This window comes from Cricetulus griseus, chromosome 7 (genome assembly GCF_003668045.3).
Source record: "Cricetulus griseus strain 17A/GY chromosome 7, alternate assembly CriGri-PICRH-1.0, whole genome shotgun sequence".
NCBI classification, from domain to species: Eukaryota; Metazoa; Chordata; class Mammalia; order Rodentia; family Cricetidae; genus Cricetulus; species Cricetulus griseus.
The window spans coordinates 128097948-128108170 of NC_048600.1; the positions used below are offsets into that span (position 1 = coordinate 128097948).

At 53.0% G+C, this 10223-nt stretch overlaps 1 protein-coding gene across 5 annotated transcripts in view; it reads left to right on the plus strand.

The window, feature by feature from the left end:
• Window positions 1-10223, plus strand: part of LOC100758257 (armadillo repeat-containing protein 7) — a 32566-nt gene that overhangs the window by 11651 nt on the left and 10692 nt on the right. For 2 of the 5 annotated variants that reach the window (XM_027425702.2, XM_027425704.2), the window contains exons 3-7: window positions 6913-7034; window positions 8841-8975; window positions 9080-9202; window positions 9410-9541; window positions 9715-9821. In XM_027425702.2, coding sequence (XP_027281503.1) covers window positions 6913-7034; window positions 8841-8975; window positions 9080-9202; window positions 9410-9541; window positions 9715-9821 — 619 coding nt within the window. Of the gene's footprint in view, window positions 1-191; window positions 1542-2726; window positions 4562-6912; window positions 7035-8840; window positions 8976-9079; window positions 9203-9409; window positions 9542-9714; window positions 9822-10223 lie in introns of those variants that run through there. The other 3 variants (XR_004770920.1, XM_027425706.2, XM_027425708.2) reach the window with 3 other exon arrangements.

The following is a 10223-nucleotide window of genomic DNA, read 5'->3' on the forward strand; positions in this document are numbered from 1 at the left end:
ATAGTGGCAGGCTGGACTCCCTGAAGCCTGGAGAGGAGACTGGGTTTTGGTGACCTTGCAGTCCTTGGCCATGGGCAAACTTTTCTCCAGGCCTGGGCAGTCCCCGGGACTCACTAGCCAGAGAGAAGCTGGGAGGAAAGATGAGAGGACCCCGGACCACAGCACCCAGGCTCATCCTTGCCTTTCTCCAGGGGGCCTCTGCAACCTGTGCCCAGACAAGGCCAACAAGGAGCACATCCTACAGGCCGGGGGCCTCTCGCTCATCACCAACTGTCTGTCCAGTCCTGACGAGGAGACCGTGTTATCTGCTGTCACCACACTCATTTACTTGAGCTCATCCGGTGCTGGCTCCCACCCGGAGCTCACCTCCTTGCCCGTGGTCCAGTGCATGCTGCGCTTTTCGATTTCAGCCAACACAAGGCTCCGGAACCTGGCCCAGATCTTCCTAGAGGACTTCTGCTCCCCGAGCCTGGTGGCTGAGGCCCAAAGCCAACAGGCTCATTCTGCCCTGGGAATCCCACTGCCAAAGACTAAGTTAGTCCCACAGCAGCCCTGATCCAAGAAGACCTCAAGACCCTGCCACTTTCTACCTGAGACCAGTGCTGGCATAGGCATAGGAAGCAGAGGCTAATAATAGCATCTTGAGCCCATCCTGCCCAAGTGGTACCTGTTGGTTGTGTGCAAGGTGCAGTCTCTGGGCATGGCAGTTATTTACAGCTAGGAAAAGCAGTTGAAATGGAGAAGCCAGACTTGAGATGCTTAGAGGAGAAAACCAAAGCTGATATGACTTTCATGGACTAGTGTTCCCAACAAACTACAGACATAAGACCACTGCTGATGCCCCCAGTGCCCAGCTGACATGCTCATTAAAAGCTTTGCATTGGTGTACTTGAGCAGCTACTAGAACCAAGACTCGGCAGAGTGGCCAGTAACATGAGTGTCTAGAGAAACTCTGATGGCTAGAGATAGGTCAGCCTTATTAGCTGGGAAGGCACTGTGGGTAACTCCTCCAGTCGTGAGGCTGAGCATTTGGGCACAGCAGACATTGACTTGGACAGCTCTGTAGCCCAGAAACAACTGCCCAAACAACCCAGCCCTCTGCTAGGCACCCTTCGAGCAATGCCAAGATGAAGTCTGCCCTTGGCTGTCACACCTCAAAGACTATTAACCAGATGACCATCAGGCATAGGAGCAAGGCCCTCCGGGAGTTAAGAGCAAAATAAAGACAGGGGAGCTCAATGTGGAGGTGCACACCTTGACCCTTTGAGAACCTACATAGGATCCTAGGACATAGTGACTTCTGCTTACCTTGTGACCAGGCTGTGGTACCAGCTGCCCCCTGTGGCACCCCAGTCCTTCAGAAAAGTCCCTCTGGCCCTCTCTGCCTGTCATCAGATCTTCTGACACTAGGATGGGAGCCCTGGATGTAAACCCTTCACGGCTATCCAGTTCTACTTCCTGTCATTCTTCCAGGAGCCACCAGCCTCCAAACCTATTAGGACTCTGATGCAGATCTTCAATAAAGACACCTAGAAACTTGATGCCAGTGTGAATGCCAACAAAAGAGCACGGTGGCTTAGACCTGTAGTCCTGTCTATCACCTGAGGAACGCAGGCAAGAGGGGAGGCATGAGTGACACCAGCCCACCTAGTGAGTTCCTGGTAAGATCCTGTCACTAATGTCTGAAGGACAGCAAGACCCTGTAACTAGCAACGCCCTCCCTCCCATGCCAGTGAAAAGAAAAAATGAAACTGGGGGGGGGTGAGAAGAGGGTAGACCTGATGAGAAGTTGGGGTTCAGGACAAATGGGTCCTGATCTCAGCATTGTCCCCTTAGATGAGCAACTAGAAGCTGTGTTAGAGGAAGGAGAGCTAAGGAAGTGGGGCTGTCCCTACAGCCCCTGGATGAGGGAAGTTACCTCACCCCACCCCCACTGCAGGGCAGTGGACCCTTTTTTTCCTAAGAGAAGGGTCTTCAAAGAACCAAAGCCTTGGGGCTGGGGAGATGGCTCAGAGATTAAGAGCTCTGGCTGCTCTTCCAAAGGACCTGAGTTCAATTCCAGCAACCACATGGTGGCTCACAACCATCTGTAATAAGATCTGGTGCCCTCTTCTGGCCTGGAGGCAGAACATTGTATACATAATAAATAAACTTAAAAAAAAAAAAAAAGGAGCCAAAGCCTTGCTTTTAGTTTTTATTTTTATTAAAAGCCTCCTGAGTTCCCCAGTATTTCTGTCCAGCCCTGCTCCTGCGTGTAGCCATCTTGGCCAAATGGCAGAGTTTGTTCCAGTGGAGGTTACAGTGGCCCCTGCTTGGAGAATGTCGCCTGTCCACTGTCCATGTAGGTTCTTGTTGACCCACCTCAGGGTCGTTCACAGGCTGGCTCGCTTGCTGTCTATAATCCCCCTCCAGTTGTCACTCCAGGAAAGCAGCCGTCTCCTGGTGGGGGGCAGAGCCAGGTGCTGATTGTGGCAGCAGGTGAACAAGATGTGCTCCCAGCTTGGGGTCTCCTCCAGGCCTGGGGCAGAAAAGGCACAGCCTGTCGTCTGTAATCTGATTTTATTTTTATTCCTCTACCTAATCCCAGCAGGCCAGATGCCTGAAGGTTGTCGAGGTTAACTGGCCCAACCTTGAATGGTGTCTTTGTCATCAATGAGCAGGTCTCCCACGACCACTGTCTTGTCCCTAGTCAGGATAATCCGCTCCACAAACTGAGGCCCCAGGTTCTGCTCCACCCAGCGGTACTGTATGGGGGGGGGGGCGGGGAGGGGGAGGTGGTTCCGTCAGTGCGCCTGCTACACTAAATGCAGCATCAGTGAGATGTTGGGTTAAATGGGACCAAGCCTTCAAAAGTGAGGTACCCCAGCCCCCCGATTTCTGCGGCTTATTTTTAAGATCAAATTTGGAAAAGCACCTTCTCGCCCACACAGTGGTCATACTTCCGCAGTGGGCTGGTGCAGATGAAGACCTCGGTGCTGCAGAGAGAGGCGGGAGTCAGGCCTGGGGCGCCGGCGACCTCCCGCCGCCCCTCCCCACGCTCCTTACTCTTGCATGTCGTTCATCTCTCGCACAGCGTCCACGGCCCCAGGGATGGGCTCCAAGTTCAGGAAAAAGCCTGGAGCCTCATACACACTGGCCAGTTTCTCCTGGAAGAGACAGAGCTCGTCCGGCTTCTGCCGTACTGCAGGGGGAGCCCCAGAGAGCACCCCCAGGAAGCAGCCCGAGTGCGCGCCGCCGGGCGCTCTCCAGCTTCCTGGGCTGTGGACTCAGAAGCCGGGGTGCCTGGGACAGAACCGACCCCAGACGGCCCTGCCCGGGGCGGGGAACCGAGATCCCCGCCGGGCCTCCTACCGCCAGGTCCGGCCGCAGGGCTCGGTACTGCTCGCTGGCGAGGAAGCCGCGGCGCTGCTCCAGCGGCACGTGCGGGTCCCCGGGGAAGCGGCGGCGGAAGCCCCGCAGGAGGCCGGACTCGAAGTCGGCCAGCACGCCGTCCATGTCCACCAGCACGCGCACCGGCCGCCGCGCCGCCATGGCCGCGCCCGGGGTCGCCGCCGCCGCAGCCAAGGCCGAGGGTGCCAGCCCCGGAACCAGCTCCCGGGACGCGGGCAGGGGCGGGGCCCCAGCCGGCTCATTTGCATAGAGCCCCGCCTGGTACCCTGCGGGGCCCCGCGCCCCTTCCTGCGCCGCCACTCCCGTGTCGTCTCAGGGTCCCTCTCCCCAGACCTCCCCGAGAGCCGAAACCCTTGCGATGTGGGAGCCGCTTCACGCGCTGCGCGTTCTTCGTCTCTCCCTTGCTTGTCCAGGCTGCGGGTGGCCAGGAGCGCACAGGGACCCCAAACTCCCAGACCAGTTCAAGAAGGGGCCCCCTAGAGACGACTGTGGGCGTCGCCGGGCTCTCAGGAGACTCCGTCATGAGCCAGAGTTGGTCTGAAACAGTAGCAGCGTTGATTTCAATGAATCCACTGCTTTTTCCGTGCATTCGAGGCCTCCGGCAGAATCCAAAGCTTCTGTTTCCTTCTAGAGAAAATGTTAACCGTCGACACTCTCACCGGTCTTTGTAGATTTGGCAAAGTTCATGGAGACTCTCACATCGATCTACCGACCTGTAAACGCGGGTTTGAGTGAGCCCTCTTGCTGGCTGTCCTTCCCTATTGAAATGTCTCCACCCCGCAGGCTTTCTCTGTGTAGCCAGGGCTGTCCTGGAACTCAGTCTGTAGACCACGCCTGCCTCTGCCTCCCGAGTACTGGGATTAAAGGAGGGGCCACTACACCCCGCAGTTGGATGACTCCTAAACAAGCGGGAGAAGCATCAACACAGAGCCTGAACTCTCCCTTGAAGAAAGGCCAGTTTACAGTCTAAAACAACAAAGTGTGGTGGCCTGTAATCCCAGCACTCCCTCGGAAGGTAGAAAACTTCGTATCTCTATAAATTCCAAGGTAGCCAAGAGCTACGTCGTGAGGACCATGTCTCAAAAACAAAAACAGTAAGCCCTTACTTTGTGGCTGAATTTTCACCAAGTCAAGCAACGCACACGAACTGAGTCAAAAGGTTCATCTGCAAGTGTGTGTCTCCTGCCTTTTGGGAACTTATTTAAAAATACTTTTATGCTAGGTGGTAGGGTGGTGGTGCACGCCTTTTGACCCCAGCACTTAGGCAGTGGCAGGCAGATCTCTGATCTCTGAGTTGGAAGCCAACCTGGACTATACAGCTAGAATACACCAGGTGTTAGTACTCGGGCATCTGTACTGGCTGTCCTTGGGGTTCTGACAGGACACGCCCTCAGCTGCAGCTACTAAGAGCACCACCTGAGCACATTCACTATGTTCCCTTTAAAAGAGCCCTACCCGCCTCCCATGCTTCTCTCTCTATTTCACTCTGTTCCCTCTCTCTCTCCCCACTCCCCATGCTCCTGTCCCCAGAGGCCAATCTCCACCTTCCCTTTCCCCCTGTGATTCCTTTCCCTAAAAAACCTCTGCCGGCCTCTCCCCCTCTCTCCCCCTCTCCCTTTCTCTCCCCCTCTCTCCCCCTCCCTTTCCCTCTTCCCTTCTTTCCCTCTCTCTCCCTCTTTCCCCCTCTCCCTTTCTCTCCCTCTCTCTCTTTCTCTCTCTCTCTCCACCCTCTCCCCCTCTCTCTCCCCCTACTCTCCCCCTCTTTCCCTCTCTTCCTCTCCCCTCTTCTCTCTCTCCCTCTCCCTCTCTAGTTGCACCACTTTTCTTACATTTTAACATTTAACATTTAACATCCCTGATAGAGAAGGCTCTCCTGGCGTCTCCTCCTGCCCTCGGGCAGTGTGAGGTATGCCAGGATCCTGGAACTCAGTTTACTTACAGCAGCCTCTCTTCTCCGGATTGCGGAGTCCTTCATCCAAAATCAGCACGATTGGTGAGCCACTCCACACCTTAGGCTCTTCCCACAAATAAGGATTCCTCGTCTCAAGGGTGGTTTCTTGCATTTTGGCCTCTGTTAAGTCCTGGTATCAGAAACCACTGCTCTCTCAGGCTCTGAGTCCTTGGCCCTCACCCTTTGATTTATAGCCGACTGGGTGGCCTGTGCCACTCTTGGACCCTCAGGTCCTTATCCCCCACAGCTTGGTTGGCAAATCACTGAACTGGCTTGTGCCTTTCTTGCTAGATCCTTGCTTGACAAAAGCCACTGGGTCTTGCTCTGCTCCACTCACTGGGAATAAGCCGACCAAAAATGCTCTTCCCGGCACTTTGTAATCACTGCGTGCTTGAACCTCACCCTCCTGCTCCACCTTCAATAGACCCGCTCTTCCACCTGCCGCAAAGCTGCTTTTTCATTCACTGATGGCTCTGCCTTCCATTCAATACCAACCATTGGTCTCTGGTGGGGTTATCCACTTCTGACCATTGCCCTGCACGTGAGGCTTCCTTTCTGGAGCATGGTCCTTTCCTCCCCTCTGGCTTTTCTGGAAGTCCTGGTAGCTGGGGACTGTGTGTCTCTTGAGCTCAGAGCCCTTGGTCCCCACATTTCAGTGACGCCTCACTGGGAGGCCTGTGCCTGTCTCAAAATCAACCCTGTCTGAATTCCTGGGATGCTAGGAATTGCAGACCCTTGGGTCTTACTTCTCTGCCTCACTCATGGGAGCTGTGTCATCGTCTATACCTCCTTGCTCCCACTGATATGTTTTTTGGAGAGTCACTGACCATTCTTTTTTTAAAGATTTATTTATTATATATACAATGTTCTGCCTGCATGTATGCCTGCAGGCCAGAAGAGAGTGTCAGATCTCATTACAGATGGTTGTGAGCCACCATGTGGGTCCTGGGAATTGAACTCAGGACCTCTGGAAGTGCAGCCAGTGCTCTTAACCTCTGAACCATCTCTCCAGCTCCCACTGACCATTCTTAATCAGCCATTGTGGCAGCACTACCAGCTGTTGGCCGTAGAACTGGAGGCACAAGATTATCAAACATGACCAGGTGATGGTGTGGTGATGGGAAAGGCACCTGATGGCCCCTTTCCAAAGGGCCCTGCCTACATCCATCCTTCTCTCTTTCTTTCCCCTCCCCCTCATCCTACTCTTTCCCCTTCCCCCTCTGTCACACTTTCTTCTCTCCTGCTGCTCCTGTCCCTGGAGCCAGTCTCCCCCCTTCTCTTTCCCCTTTTTATGATCCCTTTCCCTAATAAAAACCCTCTGCTTGAACCCTGTAGCGTGGCGTCTTTCTCTCCCACACTGCTTTTCTTAAGTTAAAACAAGATGGTCCTGCCTTGCAGAGACAGAGGACTGACTTGTAAGCTCCTTGCTTTTTCCTTCCCAGTTGCAGGAGATTAAACCCCTCTGCAGTCAGGTTTTCTGCTTTAACATCAGTGTCTGTACTTTGAGTAAAGTGGAACTCGCTGCAGATGAAGCCGGGGTCTTTGTGTGTGACATGAGTCTCTCCCCTCAGCTGGTCCTCTCCTCCTCCATCTTCTTGACTGGGTCCGACTGCACGTGTGTGAGGTAGACAGTTTATCGGCAGATGTTCTGGGCAGTGAGAACCCAAGCAAACATGAGAGCTTCTGGAACTTGGTGAGTATAACGTGGGCAGCCCCCTCCTTCCTTCTGCTTTGCATTCTGCATCCTGGTGCTGTCAGGTGGCTATAGGATGACGACTGCTCCAGGCCTTGGCTCGGCTCTTTTGAGTTTCTGATCCTAGCAGCAGTTTTACATCTTTCTTTCTCTGCTGCAGAGTAGTTTCAAACTAATTTAGCATGAAGGGTAACACTTGCTGTTGGAAAGGAAGTTTGATTTGTTTATAGAGCTGAGGAAGAGAAGGTAAGATGGTCAAAGTGGTTGATGGGGACTAAGCTGGGGATGGAGTGCAGATGAGCACAGTGGCTGTTCTGAGGTAGAATACTTAGGGCCGTAATGTAAATAGCAGATAATTACATTAGGATTTATAACTGTAGCTCGGGGTGGTGGTGGCAGCGCACGCCTTTAATCCCGGCACTCGAGAGGCAGGGGCAGGCAGATCTCTGTGAGTTCAAGACCAGTCTGGTCTACAAGAGCTAGTTCCAGGACAGCCTCCAAAGCCACAGAGAAACCCTGTCTCAAAAACAAACAAACAAACAAGGATTCATAACAGTAGCAAAATACAGTTATGAAGTAGCAATGAAGTAATTTTATGGCTGGGGTTCCAGCATTAGTAAGATTGAGAACCACCGATCAGGGGCTTGTGGCATCCTAGAATACCTGCCGGCATCTTCGAGATCACAATCTCTAGCATCACCAAAAGAAAAAGAATATCCTTGGTTGTTTTGTTTTTGGTTGTTGCTGTTGGTCTGTTTGGGTTTTTTTGTTTTTTGTTTTCCTTTGAGACAGGGTTTCTTTGCTGTGTGTGTTTGTCTGTCCTGGAACTCTCTGTAGACCAGGCTGGCCTTGACACCTTGACTCACAGAGATCCCTACCTCCTGAGTACTGGGATTAAAGGCTGTGACACCACTGCCTGTCTGGTTTGGGTTTTGAGACAAGGTCTCCTTATGTAGCCCTACTGGTCTGGAATTTTTGTTGTTGTTGTTTTTGACAGGTTTGGGTGGCGTGGTTGCCTATGTTCCCAGTGATGTGGTGCTGGGGATGGCCACCAGCCTAACTCTTAAGTTCAGTGAGAGATCCTGTCTCTAGGGACTAAGTCATAAGTGCTGATCACCTGATAGTCCTCTGGCCTCCTCATGGTACACAACTGTACACACACACACACACACACACACACACACACACACACACACACACGGGTGTTAAAACATTTAAAGTTGGTTGCCAGCTATCTTTAAACTGACAGTTTGCTAAAGGAGTCATATCTTAGGGTTGTTATTCTTGTGATGAAATACAATGGCCAAAAGCAACTTGGGGAGGTAAGGGCTTAATTTACATAGCCCAGAGTAATAGTGCATTGAGAGAAGCCAAGGCAGGAACTTAGACTGAGTAAGATCCTGGAGACAGGAGCTGAGGCAGAGGCCATAGAGGGGTGCTGCTTGCTGGCTTGCTCCTTATGGCTTGCTCTGCCTGCTGTCATACAGAACTCAGGACCACCATCCCAGGGATGGCCCCACCTACCATGGGCTGGGCCCTCCCAAATAAATGACTAATTGAGAAAATGCTTTCCACCTACCTACAGCCTGATGCTATGGAGGCATTTTCTTGGTTGAGGTTCTAGCCTCTCTGATGACTGTAGCCCATGTCAAGCTACTTTAAAATCAGCCAGCACAGGGTATGACTGGGAGTCACTGCTGGAAGGGAGGAGTTCTTGCTGACTCGGGTCAAGGGCAGCCTGGAGGCGTCAGCACTTTGGAGTAGCGAGCCTTCTGCTGGGGGCTCTTGGCTCCCATCTCTTTGCAGGTGACTGTCTTGGTGCTTCAGGGCCGGTTGGATGAGGCACGACAAATGCTGTCCAAAGAAGCTGATGCCAACCCCTCCTGTGCAAGCATGTGCCGCATCCTTGGGGACCTGATGAGGACAATGCCCATTCTCAGTGTATGTGGGAGCCTCCTTGCCTGCCCGGCCTTGGGAGATAGGGATCAGGGAACGTGTAGGTCTGGGGTCTCAGTGTCTCACAGCAGGCCTGTCCCGTCCCGCAGCCTGGCAACACTCAGACGCTGACTGAACTGGAGCTGAAGTGGCAGCACTGGCGTGAGGAATGTGAGCGGCACTTGCAAGACAGCACGTTCGCAGCCAGCCCCCGCCTGGAGGCTCTCTGCAAGGTGTGGGCGGGGGCAGGCCAGGGCTGGGCACTTCTTTGGGAACCTGGCATCCAGGCAGCAAGCAGCTGGATTTTCTTTGGAGAGGGCTGTCCGGTCACTCGGCTGCAAAGGAGGGAGAGCTTTCAGCTTCTAGTTGAGGCCCCCGATGAGATCGGCAGAGTCCTAAGTCTTCTGTGAGGACAGAGCTCAGAGAATGTCTCTCCTCAGATCATGCTGGGGGATGAGGCCACCTTGTTGGAGCACAAGGAGCTTCTGAGCAACTGGTACCATTTCCTAGTGACTAGGCTGCTGTATTCTAACCCCACAGTGAAACCCATTGACCTGCACTTCTATGCCCAGGTGAGTGAGTGACAGTGTAGGGGGATTCCTTGGGACCCTAATTCTTTCCTTCAGTCCTCTGTGAAGGAACTCCTCTCCAGACGGCCCACCCCCACTCCCACCCGCACCCCCACCCCCACCCCCAGTCTCTGCTTCCATCTTGGGAGATTGAGTTGGGCTATCACCTTCCACAGTCTAGCCTGGACATGTTTCTGGGGGGTGAGAGCAGTCCAGAGCCACTGGACAACATCTTGATGGCAGCCTTTGAGTTTGACATTCACCAAGTGATCAAGGAGTGCAGGTAAGGCACCCTCACTTTAACTGGGCTTTTTTGTTTTTTATTTATTTTTTGAGACAGGGCTTCTCTTTTAAGGGGTATAATTATCAGTATTCAATATACATCAGTCATCACCTCCATTTACTTCTAGAATGTCTTGTTCCTCCTACTTTTTACTTCCTTTCCTAGTTTTTATTTTCTTCGAGACAGGGTTTCTCTGTGTAGTCTTGGTTGTCCTGGAACTGGCTCTGTAGGCCAGGCTGGCCTCAGACTCGGAGATCCTTCTGCCTCTGCCTCCCGAGTGCTGGGATTAAAGGTGTCCACTGCCCTGGAACGTTTGTTCTTTTTCGTATGTGGTGGTTTATTTATATTGGCTTGTTTTATATTTGTGTGTACTCTGTGTATGGTGGTTAATGTGCCTTGTGA